We start from the raw sequence: 22059 nt of genomic DNA on the forward strand, positions 1-22059 counted from the left end.
ATGGCCAAGTCCTGTCACTTCAGCATTATTCGCCAAAAACTCTTTACGGAATGTACATACTATTACAACCGCGAACATAGTTGACCGCGAAAATAAGTTTACGCGTCCTTCTTCGCCGTCAAATATTTTAACGCGTCTTTCTTCGCTGAAGTTTTTTTTATGCGCCTTTTTTCGCGGTCAACTTTTGAGCTCGCGCCTTTATTAGTGACGAAATGTTCTTGATAAACTTTTATAATAACGAAAGAAAAACATAAAAAATAACATTACAAAACAAATAATCATTCAAGAATCTATTCATTTATTTATGTACATACATTAATATGTATTAAAAGTGGTATATCGCGTATGCATAAAAATCATTGCAATACTTTGTTCCTTAGTCTTTTTCTTATTCAATGTTAAAAAATAGTTCATTTGAAATCACATTTATTAGTTGTACTCATAGTAGTAAAAATATGCAGCTTCTGCTGACTATAAAGGTGTTGTATTGAATACAATTTGTTAATAAACAGTAACGGTAGATTTTTAATGAAAACTATTTTTGTAACGTAAGCAATTTAAAAATCCTGTGAAAAGAACCCGAAGGATTTAAGAATTCAGCGATTAATCCAAGGATAATTGTAACAATACTTATCGTAACGACATTTGAGCTTTCATTGGCTGTTTCCCTTTCGTTTATTTAATGTTTCTTATTTTTTTATGAAATTGTAGCTTGTTATGTAACAAAAACCATGTTAGTACAAATTTCAAACTTTTTCTTTAAACATTATAAGCAGGGAACGGATCTTATAGAAATTTCCTTTTTTCTGCTAAAGAGATAGAGGGTATTCGATTAAGAATGTCCACGATTTAGCTTTCCCTGATTGCATATCTACACATTTGATGTTGCCTTTTTAAGATATTTTCCTTTGTTTGCCTTTTCTACCTTAAAGGCCTATACGCATCCCACAAGAAAAGCAAAAACTCGATATAAAATGACGTACAAGAATTGGCTAAGAAATTTTTTTCTTGTCCGTTTTATTGAGAGCTGCATACTGGCCTTTAGTTGTAAAGGGCAAGGAAAAAGCCTTTATTCCGGATAAGATGAAGGTTTTAAACGTTCCATATTTAAATTGGGCGCCACTTGTATCAACTCACGTCGAACGCACGTTTAGTACATTCAAGGCTTTTCTTTGCGAAAATCTAATGAAAATGCTGCCAGAAAACTTTAAATGGCATCTTGTGGTTCAATGTTACTACAACTATAGAGACTTAAGTTTTGTGAGTAAAAAACTCGAAAGGAGAAAATAGTCAATTATTTAAAGTAGACATCCTTATCTTTATATCTTTACTAATATTATAAATCCGAAAGTGAGTTTTTTTGTTTGCTGCGCTTTCACGCTTTAACTATTCAACCGATCATCATGAAATTTCGTACACTGCTGTCATTTAGCCCAACTTTAAATATAGGATACATTTAATCTCGATTAGACAAGGGGGCGTGGCACATCCCATACAAACGGAATTTTTCATACAGCATTTCTCAGGAAATAATTGTGATAGATTACTGGAACTTGGTATGGAGATATATAAAATCATTATCTACCCAGATCAAATTCAACTTTCATTAAGGGTGTTATTTATTTGAAAATTATATTAAAAAAATGATGTCAAGAGGCTTAAAAAAGCTGTAGTTTGAATATATTTTCAAAAGGGTTGCCACCTGTTTGAAAAGTCAAATTTAAATTAATTATACGCAAGCTATCTAAGAATTAAAATATGGTTGTCAAACGATATATCATTAAGAAACCTTTAGTTTGAAAGTTTTGAATAATATTGAAGTCTTTCACAAGGGTTGCCACCTTTTTAAAAATTAAATTCAATTGGTTCAAACGAAATATTATAATACTAAATAGCAGACCCGGCGAATTTCGTCCCGCCCAAAATTAATTTTTTCAATGAAACATTTTGGTCGAACATTTTCACCAACAATTCACGTTCACGATTCCATTGTCATGGTTATCGGCTAAGATTATGGTTTGGGAGTCGTTGGCCGTTTTAAATAACCGTGAAGAAGTTCTTGAAATTCTCTAATTGTGCAGCATTTCATAGAACGGTTAATCTCATAACGAAATAGATTTAAAGAACATTTCCCCTTCATTTCCTCGCGGCAACAATGATCCGGTTGTATAGTGAATCTGTCCCAGAAACTTTATAGTATTGTTAGTGGCACTTTCAAAATGGGTGCGTGTAATTGTTCTACAGAAGTCCAGTATAAATAAATAGACTTATTTCAGACGAAATACCTTAAAAGTAAGTTTCACGAAAGCAATTTAAGTGAAAATCTATTTTTTTTTTTATTACTCGCAATGGTTCCAGCTAGGAATGTTAAGGTCTTGGCAAGTAATCCCGATATTTTCGGGATTTGTAATTTGCACTGATGGCAATAATAGAAACTCCTTTTCTTGACCAGTATTGGCTATATTTCTTTTTTTATTTAATAACGAGATCGCCTCACCAGCTTCGCTGAGTGTATGAAATTTTTGCGTGCTACATTGAGTAAAATTTATTTCAAGAAAACTCAATTCAAAAACAGGTTTAAAATTTGTTTAACCATCTTCAAAATATTTTCACACTAAAACTTTCTTAAACTTCTCACTTGTCATACTTTTTCAACTCAATTGAGATTTTAAACAGATGGAAATCCTTTACATGTAGTTTGGAAATTAAGCCCTTTAAAATCATTTTGATTGATTCCCGTATTGTAGTAATTCATTTAAATTATTGAATAGTTTGAATTTAACCTTTTAAACAGTTGGCAACCTTTTTAAACCTCTTTCGTCTAACACTCATATTGTGATACATATTCAAAACTATTTCGATTCATACCAATCTATACCAATATAGATTTGGAAAGCCGTTTTTTTGTGTTCGCAAAGCTCGAGAAATTTCCGACACCTGATTCAGACGTCCCAAGAATTATTATAGGCGAAAAAAATTTTATATATATAGAGGGGGCGTGGAACCTCCCATAAAAACCGAATTTTTTATACCGAATATCTCTGGAAATGTTCATGGTAGAACACTGGAACTTGGTGTGGAGATATATGAAATCAATCTTATACTCATGGAGAAACACGGTCTATTATAGTTCATCTGTAGGTGTGTTTGCGAGTGAAATCTTCCTTAATGCTCGGACGGATTTTAACGAAGATTTTTGTTTGTGTTTTTGAGTAACTCTGGATAGAGTAGATACACAAATTCACCCGCCAGTTGGCACTGGAGTTAAGTTATTACTAAAAATCTTATTAATGATCCACTTTGGCCAATATTCAAAATATGTATTGGTAATAGTAAAGGCAATACTATTGCAGAAAAGAGTGCCACGTGGCGCTGGCGTCATTACGAATAATCGCCAAGTTAGAAAAAGGTGCCGTGAATGTCAGAATAAATAAACCTGTTGCACCATTGAGTATATCGAATTTTTATGTGTTACGATTGGCCCAATGTATGTGACTTTTCCCAGTATTGTTATGCCTTAAAGCTTCATTCGGAGACACCAGGGTTGAGTTGTGCAGGGGTAAATCTCAAATCACCACCGATAAATCAACCGCCAAGACCATCGCCAACCATAAATTCACGTAAAAAAAAAAATTTGTTCACTTAAATTTCTTTCGTGAAACTTACTTTTAAGGTATTTCGTCTGAAATAAGTCTATGTATATTGGATTTCTGTAGAACAATTATACGCATCCATTTTGAAATTGCCACCACCTATACTATAAAGTTTCTTGGACAGATTTACTATAGAACCGAATCATTGTTGCCGCCAGGGAGTGAAGAGGAAATGTTCTTCAAATATATTTCGTTGTGAGATTAACCGTTCTATGAAATGTTACACAATTAGAGAATTTCAAGAACTTCATCGCGGACATAACGCTTTCGTTAGGTTAATTAAGACGGAAAACGACCACCAAAACATAATCTTTGCCGATGAGCGAGCCAATGGAAATCGTAAACGTGAATTGTTGGTGAAAATATTGAACCAAAAAGTTAAAAAAAAAAAATTATTTTGTGCGGGAGGAAGTTCGCCGAGTCTGCTGGTATTATAATATTTCATTTAAACTAATTCAGTTGAATTTTTCAAAAGGTGGCAATCCTTGTTAAAGACTTCAATATTATTCAAAACTTTAAAACTAAAGGTTTCTTAACAATATTTTGTTTGACAACCATATTTTAATTCTTCAGATGGCTTGCGTATAGTTAATTTAAATTTTACTTTTCAAATAGGTGGCAACCCTTTTAAAAATATATTCAAACGACAGAATTTTTAAGCCTCTTGGCATAAATTTTTTTAATATAACTTTCAAATAAAAAACTCTTAATTAAAGTTGAATTTGATTTTTTTAAAAGGTGGCAGCCCTCATCCCTGAGTACAGAATGATTTTATATACCTCCATACCAAGTTCCAGTAATCTACCAAAAATATTTCCTGAGAAATGCAGTATGAAAATTTCCGTTTGTATGGGAGGTGCCACGCCCCCTTGTCTAATCGAAATTAAATGTATCCTATATTTTAAGCTGACCTAAATGACAGGAGTGTACAAAATTTCATGATGATCGGTTGAGTAGTTAAAGCGTGAAAGCGTAGCAAACAAACAAACTCACTTTCGGATTTATAATATTAGTAAGGATTAATAGTTTTTTATAAATGTCTAGCTCATTGTACATATAACACCGAGCGATAGTAAATTTTAAACACAAATATCAATATATTCGCGAAACCATGGGCCAAATATAGTAAAATTGCGTTTTTAGTTTTTCACTCTGACATCAGTAATTCAAAAATGATTTAAAAAATTCAGAGAAATGTGCTTAGAGAAGAAGTATGATTATAAAATTAATGAGGATATCCTGTAGCATTTAAACATATTCAAGTTTCTAGTGCAGAAGGGCTGGTAAATATTGAAAATGTAATTTTAAAATTTTATCCTTGAAAATTCGCAATATTTGTTCGAATTACGTTCTTCTAACTTTGTCAGCTTAAAAATTACCTATTCGTCTTGGTGAATCCAAAAAATATAAATTTTTCAGATTTTAAAGAAATTGCCTATTGCATTTGTTACCCATATTTTTATTCTACATTGCATTGAATTTTTTAATAATTTTTGGAATTAATCATATCTTTGAAATTACAATAAATCCTGTGGTCAGAGAGAAAAAATAAAGATGCCACTTTAAATAAAAAAGTAGGTTTCAAACCATGGTACAATAATTACAGGTATTTCCTTCCTAGAGAGTTTTGCTTCACATCGAAATTCGGGCTCCCTTATTTTCATTTTGACGCAATTCAATGTTGATTCTTTTACTTTTATTTGGCTTTGCTTTTTGTTCTTGCTCAATTTAACTTTTATAATTTTTCAAAACAAAAGAAAAAAACGTTTGAAATTAAGTGAGCTATACAAATTTTGAATTTGTTTACAAGCAAATGTTTTTTTTCCGGCTATTGCAAATTGAATAAGTTCTCTGTAAGATGGTTTGTTCAAAAAATACGTGAACATATATAGGGCATGGAAAAAGGGATATTTCCAGCAGTAAACGTTTTAGTGTGGGCAACAATGATATTTTTTAAATAATGCAGACCGGAATATGCGCTCTCTGGGAAGACAATACCTGTAATTATTGTACCATGGTTTCAAACCGATTTATTTATTATTTATTTCATGATAGGAGAGCTTCTCAAACAATATAGAAGCATTTTTTTCGATTCAAGTTGTTGAAAAGTAATGAATATCGAAATCCCGGGACTAATCCCGAGATCCCGGGATTGTGACAACGCCATCCCGAGCGGTTGGGATTTGAGACTTATCCCTCACACAACTCAACCCTGGTGTCTCCGAATGAAGCTTTAACACATCGAGCCCTAACCGCCAAAATAACGTAAGCGACATTTTTTCAAAATTTTCTTTTTGATACAGAAATATTTCTAGAGCATCTAGATGCATTTCTGCATCAAAAAAAAATATTAAAAAAAAAATGTCGCTTACGTTATTTCGGCGGTTAGGGCTCGGCATAATAATACTGGCAAATCACATCCATTGGGCCAAACGTAATACACAAGAGTTCAATATACCAACAACAGGTCGATAATATGACTTTCACGGCACCTTTTCTAACATGGTGATTATTCTTAATGACTTCAGCGCCACGTGGCGGCTCTTTTTTGTGATGGTATTATGTCGAATATGTCGCATAAATTTGGTTGAATTCGGTGAAGCCGTTCTCAAGTTATATGGTCACACCAAAAACGTTCACTTATTTTTATATTTTAGTTAGTATGGGTGGTGCCACGCCCCCTTTTCCGAATTCGGGCAAACTTCGCATAAACCATCTGCATGATAGATCGAATATGCCACATAAATTTGGTTGAATTCGGTGAAGCCGTTCTCAAGTTATGAGGTCACACCAAAAACGTGCACTTATTTTTATATATAAGATTAGTGAGTTAGCTTATAACTTGAGAAAGGCTTCACCGAATTCAAAATTTGGAAAAGGGGGCGTGGCATATGTATCTTATGTATAAAAATAAGTACACGTTTTTGGTGTGAGCTTATAACTTGAGAACGGCTTCACCGAATTCAATCAAATTTATACGGCATATTCAGGCTATCATGCAGATGGTTTGTGGCATATGTATCTTATGTATAAAAATAAGTACACGTTTTTGGTGTGAGCTTATAACTTGAGAACGGCTTCACCGAATTCAATCAAATTTATACGGCATATTCAGGCTATCATGCAGATGGTTTGTGGCATATGTATCTTATGTATAAAAATAAGTACACGTTTTTGGTGTGAGCTTATAACTTGAGAACGGCTTCACCGAATTCAATCAAATTTATACGGCATATTCAGGCTATCATGCAGATGGTTTGTGGCATATGTATCTTATGTATAAAAATAAGTACACGTTTTTGGTGTGAGCTTATAACTTGAGAACGGCTTCACCGAATTCAATCAAATTTATACGGCATATTCAGGCTATCATGCAGATGGTTTGTGTGAAGTTTTCCCGGATTCGTAAAAGGGGGCGAAATTTGTTTGAATATGTATCACAATACGAGTGACAGAAGAAAGAGTTTTAAAAAGGTTGCCAACTGCTTAAAACGTTAAATTCAAACTATTCAATAATTTAAATGAATTATAACAAAATGGGTATGAATCGAAATTGTTTTGAAAGTGCTTCATTTAAAAACTACATGTAAGGGGTTTCCCCCTGTTTAAAATCTCAAATTGATCACAGGGGATAAGTTAATTGAAAAGATGGTTAAACAAATTTTAAACCTCCTGTTTAGAATTGATTTTTCTTGAAGTAAACTAATTCATAGTTTTTCTCTTTTTACTTGTAAAATAAACATTTCTAAAGTAAATGTTTTTTTTTTTGATTATTTGTCGGTTTTTGTCTTTTTTTAGTGCCTTTTGCCTTTTTTGCGAGTTCTAATGCCTTTTCCTGCCTAATTCGCTATTTTATTTTACCTTTTCTATCCTATTTCGTTATTTTATTTTGCGTTTTTTTATAAGATTTTAGGTCCTAGAAATCTGTTCCCTGAATAGTATGCAGTTTTGCATTGCAGCCCATTCAATTTGATTTTAATAAAGTGCAAATTTTAGGTAGCTAGGACTTACTATTGATTTTTGGAAATTTTTTAGAAGGTTTGCGGATTTTCTCCATACAAAAAAATTTTCGAACATACGTTGTTTGGAAGAAAATGCGTGAACCAAGAATTGGTAAAAATCAACATCTACCTAGCTACTTCAAACTCACTTTTTTATACTAAAATTTGAAAAACTGCGTATTAAGAAAAATTCTAAACAGTTTCAAATAATAAGAATCACAGAATTTGTAAAAAATTCCAGAACTTTTCATTAAAAATTTGAGCTTTGGAAATTTAAAGCGGCTAAATTCGCATTGCTTTTTACTTTTTTATTTTGATGGCTGCGTTTGCGATTTTTTTCATGCAGTTTATAACCACTAGGGTTGACTTTTTGATTTTTTTTGCAAACGGTCCTGCGCATTTTCTTCCACAAGAAATTCAGGCTTATATGCAAAACTGTGGATCCGTTTTAGCCGCTAAAAATTTAGACCAATTTCACTCAATTTCCATAATCCTTGTAATTGCAACCAAAAAATTTTATAAAATCTAAAATTAAAAAAAAAAATTGAGGAATTTTTATTAGTTCTTTATAAAGTTTGAAAGCTTGATTTTAAAGGTTTTGGTTAAAGCATGATCTATATTATAAAAGATAACAAAAAATTTTAGCTTAAAAAACATTGTAAATATTAAAAACAAAACAGTATCCATCCATTTTTGACGGCCAGTGTATGTGTGTATTAAAATGTACTCAAGCGGACGTACTTGGTCGCCTTTGTGGTTGCTGAAGCATTGTGCTTGGATGCAATCGTCGAATGTGTATGTGGACGTAGGCGTCACAGCCGAGCCTGTGCTTTTGTTTAGAGTGCGGCTACATAAGCAAACAAGAACTGATCAGGTACCACCGTGAGCAGTTGGTTTGTTTGATTAACGGAATGACCTTTTTTTAATAAAATAAACAAAAGTATTTAAAAATTACAATTTTTGCTTTTAATTTTCTGAAAGATATTTGCGTTTGCTAAATTGACTGCCGCGAGCTTTAAACTTTTTAATGAACAGATATTTCAGAACACCGAAATGAACTTCACTATGTGTTATTTTCATTTCCAAATTCATTTCACCCGGATTCCAGAATCCAACCATAAAGTCTAGGTAAAAAAATAAACCATTAATCCGACAAACATCTGCATTATTTTTTTAAGTTTTAAACCAGGTGGTGCTCAGATATAATTAGGCCCGTAAATCTTGTCGAACTCCAGAATCTTGCTAAATATTCAAGAAGTTATATGCAGTGGGAAAAATAGATTACAGAAAACTATTAAATAAAAGCAAGAGATCCTCGCTAAGGAGCTTTTGCTGTGGGTGCAATCTATATCAGACGGTTCTAGGCTCAGGAAGGTACTCTCCACCTCGAGCGGCCCGGAATGTTTGATTGCCCCAAGTAGTATCTAGCATCTTTTTGCATGCGTAGAGAGCATTACTCGCTTTCTTCACTCAGTCCTCCACATTGTACCTCCACAGCAGTTTGCGGTCCAGGATTACTCCAAGGTGCTTGGTGTGGTCTTTTGGTTTGAGTTCAGATTAGGAATCTTCCACGCAGGAATGTTGTGCTTTCTTGTAAAAAGCAGCATGTCCGTTTTGTCTGCATTATTCCTTAAACCTGCGCGAGTAGTCCATTGGTGTATAGTATTGAGAGCTCCATTCATTATATCACTTATGGTATCTAGGTATTATCTGGTCACCATTACTGCAATGCCATCGGCATATGCAACTAGTTTGGGTGCACAGCCGTAGGTCGTTTATCATAAGCAGCCGTAGGAGCGGTGAGAGCACCCCACCCTGTGGTGTGTCCTTTACCGATTGCTTAGTTAGCCTGGCGTCACCCCATTCTGCTCTAATTCGTCTACAGCCTAAAGGGTTTTTTATTCATAGACGAATAGCATGTTCCACGTTTGCTTGTAGGCTACCTATAATGGCTTCTCTTGATATGTTGTTAAAAGCTCCGCCGATGTCTAAGAACACACCAATAGCGTAATCCTTGTGTTCCAGCATTTTTTATGTACTCGTTACTACAGCATGCAATGCACTCTGTCGATCTTCCTCTTGACTAGTGTTTCGCTTTGGATAGGCTTCCTGCCTACGCTGCCTCTTACGTGTGTGTCCAGAATTTTCTCGAAGAGTTTTAGGAGGAATGAAGTTAAACTATTAGTATAGAGGGTTGGCTTTACCTGCCTTGGGTATGAACATAACTCTCGAATATTTTCAGTACACAGTAGGGATGTTAATTTTTTCGCTTTTTACGATCCCGGGATTTTCGGGCATGTCGTTATCACAATCCCGGGATCCCGTGATTGGTCCCGGGATTTAGATATTCATAACTTTTCAACTACTTAAATCGAAAAATTGCTCTATATTGTTTGAGAAGCCCTCCTTCCACAAAATAAATAAAAATAAATGGGTTTGAAACCTACTTTTTATTTAAAGTGGCGTTTTTATTTTTTCTCTCTGACGTCAGGATTTATTTTAAAGGACTCTATAATATCAAATATGTGATTAATTCCAAAAATTATTTAAAAAATGCAATGCAATGTAGAATAAAAATATAGGTACCAAATGAAAAAAGAAATTTCTTTAGAATAAAAAAAATTTAAAGTTATTGGATTCACAAGGACGAATAGGTAATTTTTTAAGCTGATAAAGTTAGAAGGACGAAATTCGAGGATGTTATCGAGTTTATATCAGTCCTTATAATAACACTGGTCTACAAATTTCAACTTTTTTTCTGCGAATAAGACGGGCCCTGGTGTTTCTGAACGGATTTTTCGTGCTGAACACGAATCCGGGGTCAAAAATGTCCCATCACGTCACGTTTTCGAGAAAAAAGGGGTTGAAACCCCTAAAAACAGCGTTTTTGGCCATTTTCGAAAAATTATAGAGCTGAACCCTGACGTGGTACAAATTTTGCATATATCAGAAATTAAAGGCTAAACCGTGCCCTTTCGAATGAGCCCTATGCCGAATTGATCGCGTGCACCCTTAAAGCAGGGGGTGTATTTGTGTTTAGGGGTGCAGGAAAAATTGATCACAGAAAGAATTTAATCTTAAACGATCATAGAAAATTAATAATGCCAAGGTTTTAACTATATTAAAAGTCGCTGATTACGAATCTGCAGTTAGATTTTAAAAATTTAAGATGACGGGTCGAATATGGTGGATATAAAAATTGGACTCCTAGACACAAATACACCCCCTGATCTAAGGGTGCATGCGATTAATTCGGCATAGGGCTCATTCGAAAGGGCACGATTTAGCCTTTAATTTCTGACATATACAAAGTTTGTAGCACGTCAGGGTTCAGCTCTACAATTTTTCAAAAATGGCCAAAAACGCTGTTTTTAGGGGTTTCAACCCCTTTTTTCTCGAAAACGTGACGTGATGGGAAGTTTTGGACCCCAGATTCGTGTTCAGCACGAAAAATCCGTTCGGAAACACCAGGTCCCGTCTTATTCGCAAAACCCTTGTAGACCAGTGTAATTAATAATTTTTTCAAAAACATATATTGCGAAATTTCAAAGATAAAATTTTAAAAGCAAATTTTCAATACTTTTCAGTCCTTATGCACCAATAAATTGAATCTGCTTAAATTCTAGAGAATTTCCTATTTAATTTGATAACTATGCTTCTTCTCTAAGCACATTTCACTGAGTTTTTTAAATCATTTGTAAATTACTGACGTCAGTGTGAAAAACTAAAAACGCAATTTTACTATATTTGGCCCATTGTTTTGCGAATATATAAATTTTTGTGTGTAAAATTTACTATCGCACAATGTTATATGTATAATGAGCTAGACCAGGCCTTCCCAAAGTGGGTGACGCGTATGACGGGGGTGCCGCTAGTGGCTAGAATATACTAGTGGTGCGGGCTAAATTCACTTCGTTTTTTACATTTTGAAAACTCTTTTTTTTCCAACACTTTTATTGGGGTCCCGGAGCCCCATGCGACTGATTGAGTAGCCCACTTGCAAAGTGCGCTATGTAAAATTTTTTGGGTTCTTAGTTTTTGGTGGATTACGTACCAGTATTTAAAGTAGTTTCATGTCCACTAACAACACAGTGCAAAATATTTTTATATTCAGAAAAAATAGCATCAAATGTTAACTCTTCTTCCAAAAGTCGCTATCATACTTATTTATAAACTTTCAAAAGTAGCCATCTTCTGATGAACTTAGAAAACTGCTTTAGGTCGTACAGACCTGTCATGTTATGTTATGTTATACTTTTATAATCTCTTATTTATTCAAATTTTCAGGTAATAATACAAAATATTCCATTTAAATGTTACTTGTTGTCGTAGTCGTTTTTTTTCAAATTTATGGCTTTCTATTATGAAATCACATAACGCTGTTTGCAACTGGACTACTCAATTGTGTGATTTTCTTTATGCGCCTAATTAAGGGTTAAAATTACCTTCAGCGGCTCGTCAAACCCCATACATAACACAAATAGCTTGCAGCAAAGCTCTTAAGCGTAGTTTCCCAGTACGTTCTGTCAACCTAAAATTGAATCAGAAAATTTTCAGAAAAATAGCCGAAAACGTACCCTTTTCACAACCACTTTCGGTACTTTTGTAGACCTAATCCGAGTTTTCTTCCCGTTTTCGGATTAATTTTCGGATGGTTTGCTGGCTGGGCTGTTCTCGTAACAAGCGCAGCAGCTGCGCGAGCGTGTATATATTACTAATTCTTTGGAACTTCGCAATCACACTGTCAAAGCGCGAATCAACACGATTTTAGAGGCAGTCTTCTCGTGTTAGTGAGGTACCAATTCGCAATGCAAATCGAAGAAGAACGAAGTACTTCAGACTTACGCCACTAGCTACGAAATTTTTAAAGCTATTGACAAATTTGTACAGAACAATGGTTAGAAAAGGAGCAAGTGTGCTGATATTTGCGGTGGTTTGGAAAACCGAAAGAAGCGATGTCTAAGATGAAGCAAGAGGCAGAAAACGCCACGAGAAGTCACTGTATGATCCCTCGATATTCCCTGGCGACTGGGAAGATGCCGCCACTAGATTAAAAACCCGTATTGGATGACGCTGCGAAGATAACAGAGGCTTGGGAAATTAAAATACATCTCTGGTTTTTTCTAGCACGGCGATATTTTTTTTATTGGTGACATGTATATTTTAGAATTTCCAGCAATTTGCATGAAAACTCCATAAATAAACAAAGTCATCAGAAAAACGTATGTACATTCGAAGTTAACGCTAAAAAAATTGATAACAGCCGGTTTCAGTAGCAATTTCCATATAAACTTCAAAAAATCAAAATCATTTATCACTTAAATTGCTTTCGTGAAATTGGCTGTAAAAATTGTAACTGTAAAACCTGTTTTCATGTGGCCCGAAAAGTAAACCTACTGCGATGACCAATTGAAAACCTTGAAGACAGCACTTTGATTATTAAATACTACGAAGGGAGTCAATAGAGTTCTGGATGTATGCAGAAAACAATGCTGTTGGCAAGATTGCATTAAAAATACTAGTGACTTTTAGGCCCTTATTATGAGTTGCATTCGATTTTCGATCTTCGCTGGTTATCGAAGATCGAACATCGAAAGTGAAATCATGAGCTATGCAACCGTGTCGAAATTTTCTGTCGAACAGAATTTTGCTTTCGATGGTGTAGCGAAGTGTTAGAAAATTGTGAAAAATTTATGATTTTGCATTTGTTTTTTACTTTATGGCGGCTAGATACTAATTTTAAACAATTTTTATTAATTTAATGCAGTTCTAACGACGTGAATATTAAACACGAGCTCAAAAGGCTGGTTTTACTTGTGAAAGAAACTCCCAATACTCAGTTGGTACGGTCTCTGAGAACAAAATCGTAAGCTGTTGATAGTTTTAAAATATTTTAAATAGATTTGGCTCAGTCCTCTTTAGACAGTCGGAAGTTTTTAATAAATCTGTAGAAAAATTTCTTAAATATATTTTATGTCAAAATATATTCGAAAGACTACACTTAAACCCTCTTAAACATTTTCTACTCCTGGCCAGTTTACCAAGCTTTCATCCTCTGACGAATCGTTGAACCAGAACTCCGTTGTACTCATTTTTACCACGTTTTCATGAACTCGCTTTCTTTTTTCTTTCATTTTAATTTGCACAAATTTACATACATATGTATAAGCACACTATTTAGTTTGCTTGATTTGTAAACAAAACTTGTCAGCGGTGAAAAATATACTATTGTAATCAACCTAACCGAGCGATATTCACAATAGCGCTATTCTTCATCGAATGAGCGTCATAATACCAAATGAAAATTCGTTCGATCAGCACTTTCGACCACAGTCGAATGCAACTCATAATAGGAGCCTTACTTTTACATTTCTATGTGAGACTGCATTTTCAACAAATGCTTACATAAACAAGTAATTTTTAAGCTAAAAAACAAACAAAACCGATTTCAATTCCCATGTAAAAATTTAAGATTATCGTTAATCTATTCATGATCCAATGATCGGATTTAAACCAAATTAGACCACCTCTCAGGTAACACCTTTCCTTTAAAAAATAATTATAGTAATCGGTTAACGTGGTCATAATACCAAATGAAAATTCGTTCGATCAGCACTTTCGACCACAGTCGAATGCAACTCATAATAGGAGCCTTACTTTTACATTTCTATGTGAGACTGCATTTTCAACAAATGCTTACATAAACAAGTAATTTTTAAGCTAAAAAACAAACAAAACCGATTTCAATTCCCATGTAAAAATTTAAGATTATCGTTAATCTATTCATGATCCAATGATCGGATTTAAACCAAATTAGACCACCTCTCAGGTAACACCTTTCCTTTAAAAAATAATTATAGTAATCGGTTAACGTGGTCAAAAGTTATGCGGTAACATACATAAAAAAAAATAATAAAAAAATGTTCCGACGAACCTTGTTCCTTATTCTTTTTGTGAAGTCGGTTAAAAACAAATACACCAGCAAGCGTTCAGCGTCAAACGATTTCAGGGTAAAATTGTCAAAGCTACCAATAAACTTAAAGGAAATAATGAAATCATCAAAACAATTTCAGTCCTCACATTAAAGCTAAGGGGGCATAAAGTTTGCATTGTGGTTTCTTGTTTTCGTAGACATTTATGAGAGGTGGCACGCCCCCTTATCGGATCCCAATTTTTTTACCCTATTATAGGCCCAGGTGTGATGGCAATACTCTGTCAAAATTTTGTTCGATTCTGGTCGTCCGTTTAGGCTGCAACCTGGCACATACATAGAATAGAATAGAATATAGAATAGATTGGCGCTTACACGTATGTTAGTGTTTGGCCGAGCTTCTCCTCCGACTTGTGGCGTGCGCCTTGATGTTGTCACACAAAGCGGAGGGACCTACAGTTTTACGCCGACTCCGAACGGCGATTGTATTTTTATNTATCTCGTCCACAATGCCGCCTATCGTGTACATTTTAGGCCCAATATTTGTTTTCAATTGGCTAATATACGCTCTAAATATTAGCCAAATCGGCAAGTAAATGCAATTTTCAGGAATATCCCGACCCCAGCGCCACCTAGCATGCAAATTTTTGGTAGAAATATTTATTTGCAAGGTCCTGATATATAAATATGAACGAAATCGGTCTAGCCGTTTGGTGACATACAATATACGGAAAACTCCAAATTGTGAAATCGTGGCGTCTCAACACTCTTCATTTTTCAGCAACAACAACAAAAAGTTTCAATTTTTCTTGAATCGAAAAACCTTCCACACAGAAGGTGCAAAATGTACTTTTTACAGAAGTGAAATCGGTTCAGCCGTTTGGTCAGGCATCGCCGTCATACGGAAAACATTTTTATATATATAGATAAATATTAAACACCCAAAACAAAAGTAGTCAGAACTGGTCAAAATGTCGTGTGCCTCATGACTGTATGTGTGTATGTTGTTACTTATATTTTTTGAAGTTCTGCAGGTGGCCCTTACACATTAAGCAGCCAAAACGACGTAACCGAGATTTTTTCAAAATTTTCCTTTTGATGCAGAAATGTTCCTAGAGAATTTAGATACATTTCTGCATCAAAACTAAAATTTTGAAAAAATGTCGCTTACGTCTTTCGATCTCGGTATGTATAATTTAATTTACAAATATAGAAATATTTCAACTACCTTTGAAGCCATGTCATCATGACTAGCTGTATTGAGGATTAATACAGTCACTCCAACAAATGACCACGTGTAGATTTTTTTAAATATTCGTACTGTTTTCCGAGCAATATTTCCTGTTATTTTTCTATAAAAATACCGTCCAAGCTTTTTTCAAAACCATATAAATAACTGTTTCATACTTTATAAAAAATTTAGGAAAGTTTTTTTTCATCAAAATTTCAACTTTTTACTCTGAATCTTTAAGACAATTTTGGGTATGCAGTTTTATAGCTCATACAATTTCAGTCTAATGAAGTGCAAGTTTGAATCTGTGATTGATATGTTTTTGGGTAAAGCTTGGAAGATATTTTTATAGAAAAATAACAAAAAAAATTGAGCTCGAAAAACATTACGGATATTAAAAAAAATCAACACGTGGTAATTTTTTGAGTCACTGTAGATTACCGGGCAGTCATTTGACCTAAAAGCAAATATGAATTATGATGAATAGTAACATTGAATACATTTTAACAAACAGTTGACACAATTTAATAGAAGCAAGGCTACGGACATGAGATTTTTCAAAATTTTGGTTCTTAGAACCAAAACAACATCATAATTGAGTTACTTGGTTACTTTACAATTCTGCTTTATCCTGGCAATAAAATCTAACAATGGCATATAGCCCCTACCGCCTATTCATGAGAATGAATTTTCTACGTGTTTGTGTCACAAACGATTTATGTTTTTGTAATTATTTGTCAAAAACTCAGTACAGTCAGTGCCAAATGTAAGTGTACACCTTGTTCTATTACAATATTCACACTTATTTTAATGACAAAATGTTTTCATTCATTATTTATGAAAATATAAATTATTCTATAACATACACCATATAAATCAAAGTTTCACACTTTATATAAAGTTCACAAAAACTCAAACAATTTTCATCAAAATTTCAAATTTTTTATTCAGAATTTCCCGAAAATTTTCGAGTATGCAGTTTTGTAGCCCGTTCAATTTTAGTAAAACAAAGTGCCAGTTTCAAGTCGCTAAAAATTGCCGTTGATTTTGTAGATTTTTTTTTTAGGGTATTGCGCGTTTTCTTCCATATAACGCGTGATCAAAATCTATTTTTATATGGAAGAAAATGCGTAACACCCTCCACAAAAAAAAAATTATAAAAAATCAACGGAAAAATTAGCGACTTGGAACTGGCACGTTGTTTTACTAAAATTGAACGGGCTACAAAACTGCATACTCGAAAATTTTCTAGAAATTCCGAATAAAAATTTTGATGAAAATTGTTTGAATTTTTGTGAACTTTATATAAAGTGGAAAACTTTGATTCATATGGTGCATGTTATAGAATAATTTATAATAATTTTGAAATATATATATATATAGAATATAAATTATTCTATAACATACACCATATAAATCAAAGTTTCACACTTTATATAAAGTTCACAAAAACTCAAACAATTTTCATCAAAATTTCAAATTTTTTATTCAGAATTTCCCGAAAATTTTCGAGTATGCAGTTTTGTAGCCCGTTCAATTTTAGTAAAACAAAGTGCCAGTTTCAAGTCGCTAAAAATTGCCGTTGATTTTGTAGATTTTTTTTTTAGGGTATTGCGCGTTTTCTTCCATATAACGCGTGATCAAAATCTATTTTTATATGGAAGAAAACGCGTAACACCCTCCACAAAAAAAACAAAATTATAAAAAATCAACGGAAAAATTAGCGACTTGGAACTGGCACGTTGTTTTACTAAAATTGCATACTCGAAAATTTTCTAGAAATTCCGAATAAAAATTTTGATGAAAATTGTTTGAATTTTTGTGAACTTTATATAAAGTGGAAAACTTTGATTCATATGGTGCATGTTATAGAATAATTTATAATAATATTGAAATGTTGATGAAAATTTTTTAAATTTTTTTGAACTTTATATAAAGTGTGAAGGTTGTTGTTATAGAATAATCTATATTTTCATAAATAATTAATGGAAAGATTTTTTCTTGAAAATAAGTGTTAATATTATATTAGAACATGGTGTATACTTACATTTGGTACTGACTGTATATCCCCCTCCAAACGGCTGATTATTTTTTTAGAAGATTTCAGGGACCGTAAATAACAGTTACTTTTTTCCAACAGTTAAACTTGGGCAGATATTTTTTAAGTTCGAAATAAAAGTCTATTCGGATAGTAAACAAACCATTTATCCAAATTAAACAAATTTGGTACCAAATGAAAGAGGACTTAAATAGCTTTTAAACAAAAATCGAAAAGCTACCACTTGTATTTACATTTTTTTTATAATTTAATACAAAAGAAATGCATATACCTGACTCAAGGTTTATTCTATGACAATTAAAAAGCATTTTTTATTTAAATATTTTTTAATAGCTGGCTTTCTGCTGGCTTTCCTCGTTTAAATACTTCAGTTTTAAAGTTATTTTAGTCCTCTTTCATTGATACCAAACCTGTTTGATTTGGATAAGCGGTTTGTTTACTATTAAGAAAGGACTTTTATTTTCGACTTAAAAATATCTGGCCAAGTTTCGCTACTGAAAAAAAGTAACTGTTATTTACGGTCCCTGGAAGATTTTAATTACACTCGAAGGTTAGAAATTGCCTGCCGAGAGATGACTGCTACTTGTTTTTTGGTTGGTAGTAGTCTAGGAATGGAGCGCACCTTTAACCACTTGGCGGTGGCGCTATTATTCTGTATTAATACATCACTAAGATGCTTTGGCATTGGAAAATATTAACTTAAAAAGTTATATGTATGTATGTATTTATATGAATGTAATATCAAACTGGCGTCTTTTAGTTTTTGAAAATATTATATACGTTTTATACATATGTTTAAAAAAAAATTGTATTTAAATAGATTTGGAAAAGGAGAAACTACCAGATAACATTACACAGTTGGAAAAGCTTATAGAAGACCACAAAGAGTTTATGGAAAATACCGCACGCAGGCAAGTCGAGGTAGACCGTGCATGCAAACCGAAACAGCAGCCTTTAAGCTCACGTCGGAGCCTGTCAAGAGTATCCAAAACTCCAATGTAAGTATTGTTATTAGCAATATCTGTCCTTTGTTTCCAACAATAAGGGCTCGGACTAAGTCGAAAAATGCCCTTCAAAGGCTTTTCTTAGATATACGTGCACTAGCAAATACCCGGCGTGCTTCGCGACGCCTCGTGAGTAATTTTGCATCAAAGTTAAGGAGAAACCATATTGAAACTCAAATGGGAAAACCTCTTCAGGGGAAAAATTTTGCCTTTATTAGTATTCATAATTCATCTGGCCGGCCATTGTAACCCTAGTACATATGTATGTATGTACATATAATGTGTTGTAATCGATTGGTAATAATAATAAAAGTTAAGATCTATCTTCACAAATCAGTACCGTATCAGTTCAGTATCATAGCCAATCAGCATCGATCAGTGATACCAATTCACACACATCCGTAGTATGTCGTCCGGTACTTTCAGTAAAATGAGGTTCATTGAAACCAAGATGACTTCTACTACTTCTACTAATGATCAATTGGCAATTATTGCCAAACTAGATAAGTCTGGATAGTTCCGTACCAACTCGATTCATTTCCCTCCATATCAAACAAAACTTGCATTCTATTGCCATCAGCTCGTCATTGAAATAGACAAAACAAATCTTTGCCGAATTAACTACACTCTAAAAAAATGTTTTTTTTTTTTTAATTTAAAAAAGGTAACCAGTTTCCTCTCTTAATATATGCAAATTTGCACCCCGTGTTAATCAATTTAAATACCAGGGACCGAAAATAATCGTTATCAAGAAGGATTTTTATTTGGAAATCATTGTATAATCGTTATTGTATGATTTATATTTTTTTCAATCAAAAATAGTCGTTATTCTTTGATTTTAATTTTTTCAATCATTTTTAATAATTATTTTATGATTTTTATTTTTCCGATCAAAAATTATCGTTATTTTATGATTTCAATTTTTTCGATCATTTTTAATCGTTATTTTGTGATTTAAATTTTTTCGATCATCTTTAATCGTTATATTATGATTTTTATTTTTTCGATCATTTTTAATCGTTACTTTATGATTTTTAGTTTTTCGATCATTTTTAATCGTTATACTATGATTTTAATTTTTCTGATCAAAAATAGAACCGAATGTACACAGATTTGACTTAAAAAAAGTTTTACAAGGCATGCTTATGTACTAAACTCCTGCGCAATTCCATTTAAACGGCCTAACAAGACATCCGATCGCCGCGCAAATACTTTCCCTCCTTTACTCTCATCGTTCGGGTCAAGTGTGGGTAAGCATAAACCAGTTTCTGCAAGCGTACGTAAACTACCGATCAATAGCAAGACGCGTAGAGTATTTACTTTGCCTTCCGCAACTCCTGCGAGTAAAAGCTATTTGACAGTAGAATACTCTACTGGTAGTACTTGAGTATTTTCGGAGAAAACATACATTTGTGGTATCTGAATAAAACTAAGGACGGGAATGTAGTGGAGCGATGAAGAGAGCGACGAGCAAACCGTACTTTCAACTAAAATGCTGATATACATACCTAAGTAATATGTATGTATGTGCATAGATACGTATGTGCATAGACACATATAAAAGTGTCCGCATATATTTTTTCTCGTCACTTGCTCTGTTGTTTCACTGCAGCAACGCCAAGTTGTGGGGAAAACCCTGACGATATGCGTACAATAGTTGCGTTCCATATGCTCACGATTTGCAGGTTTTTTGTGCAGGAAATCGTTCCAGGTGCCAAAAACCCTGCAAGTCAAACTACTTTTGTGAGAGTAACTTGCTCTCTCTCTCAGTCAGAAGTAGCAGGTTTTAGTCCGAAGTTTTTCTCCCTGCAAGTTCATGAAAAGTGTCAAACGATAGGCAGGGTCGCATTTGTAAACAAAAACAGATAGCAAAGAACATTAAGCGCCACGGAGACAATCAAATAAATACGTCAAGCATTGCATATGTGTGAGATTGGCTCGGTTCTTGCCCGCAAACGTTCAAATAAACACGTTAATTCAACCAGCAATTTCCTTTTCTTGTCCGCGCACTTGCTCACCACGACGATCAGAAGGCAAGTGCGCTTGTTTTTTGTCAAGCAAAACGCGAGACGGTTGATAAAGATATTTGCTCGTCTCCATGGCGCTTAACATTAAAAAAAAAAACGGAAGTAGTTACAGGAAAAAGTGGTTTTTCGCGTTCCAGGTGACTTTTATTTTTTCTCTCTTGCTCCTCTCTTTCAAGACAGTAATTTTGTTATTTGACAGTTTTACAGGTTTTTACACGAAGTTATCTGGAACGCAACTAATTGAAACCATGGGTTTGAAGATAGCGCAAATTGATGTGAAAATTTCAATTTCATATGAAATATATTTATGTATGCATGGACATATGTACATATGTAAAAATGTAGTTTCGATTTAAAAAAATCGGGTAAAGTTTTTCTTTCGCCATTCATACACCTCTAATTTTAGTATTTATTAAAAAAAAACTCAATGAAATTCAAAAACTATCTCTTGCATTTGGTTTTACTCTATACCGATTTGAGCTGTCGCACAGTGTTATAAAAAAAAAAGCTATCAATGGGTAGGTGCAGAAGGCGCAGCTGTTGAGCGCAACCGTCAAATTCAACTCTCAAAGGTACACACCATCATGTTGTCTCAAATGATCAGAAAAATATTACGATCATCTAACGCGCAACTATTCAGTTGATCAGAAGTACGCAACAACGCATTCAGAAGGTGCAATCGCACCAGTTACTGAGCTGTTGCGCCTTCTGAACGTGCCCAATGAAAATTCGTTTCTCTTGAAATCAAGTTATATTACTGCGTATGTATGTACATATGTACATATTTCGAAATTTTTTTTATTTGTGAAGGCTCTCAAGAAAAACTAAAAATGCAGCTCTTAAGAAAAAAATGCTCGTACATCTCGTCGCTACCATGCCCAACTATCGAATGTGAAAATCGGCACTTTTCAAAATTTTGATTTGCCACTAATAATTTTATTTCGTATAGCGGTATTGCTTAAGTTGTTGTTTTTGACAACTTATTTGTCGGTTAATGACTGCAAATAGTTTTATAGAAAATTAGAAACGAGAAATAATACTTTCATAAAAAAATAAGTACATACATAGACTTAAAAAGCTGCTTGAATACAAAAGTTTTCTGAAAATGTCACATTAAACAACTGTCTAAATCTACGTTATTTTTTATAAATAA

At 33.6% G+C, this 22059-nt stretch overlaps 1 protein-coding gene across 19 annotated transcripts in view; it reads left to right on the forward strand.

Annotated features, from left to right (window-relative positions):
- The window catches only part of shot (dystonin-like protein short stop), an 852754-nt gene that overhangs the window by 550320 nt on the left and 280375 nt on the right, over positions 1-22059 (forward strand). For all 19 annotated transcript variants that reach the window (XM_017608278.1, XM_017607978.1, XM_017608395.1 and 16 more), the window contains one exon: positions 18696-18873. In XM_017608278.1, the coding sequence (XP_017463767.1) occupies positions 18696-18873 (178 nt within the window). The remainder of the gene's footprint in view (positions 1-18695; positions 18874-22059) is intronic.

This window comes from Rhagoletis zephyria, unplaced genomic scaffold (genome assembly GCF_001687245.7).
Source record: "Rhagoletis zephyria isolate East Lansing unplaced genomic scaffold, Rhagoletis_zephyria_1.1 Rzeph_scaffold_00007, whole genome shotgun sequence".
NCBI classification, from domain to species: Eukaryota; Metazoa; Arthropoda; class Insecta; order Diptera; family Tephritidae; genus Rhagoletis; species Rhagoletis zephyria.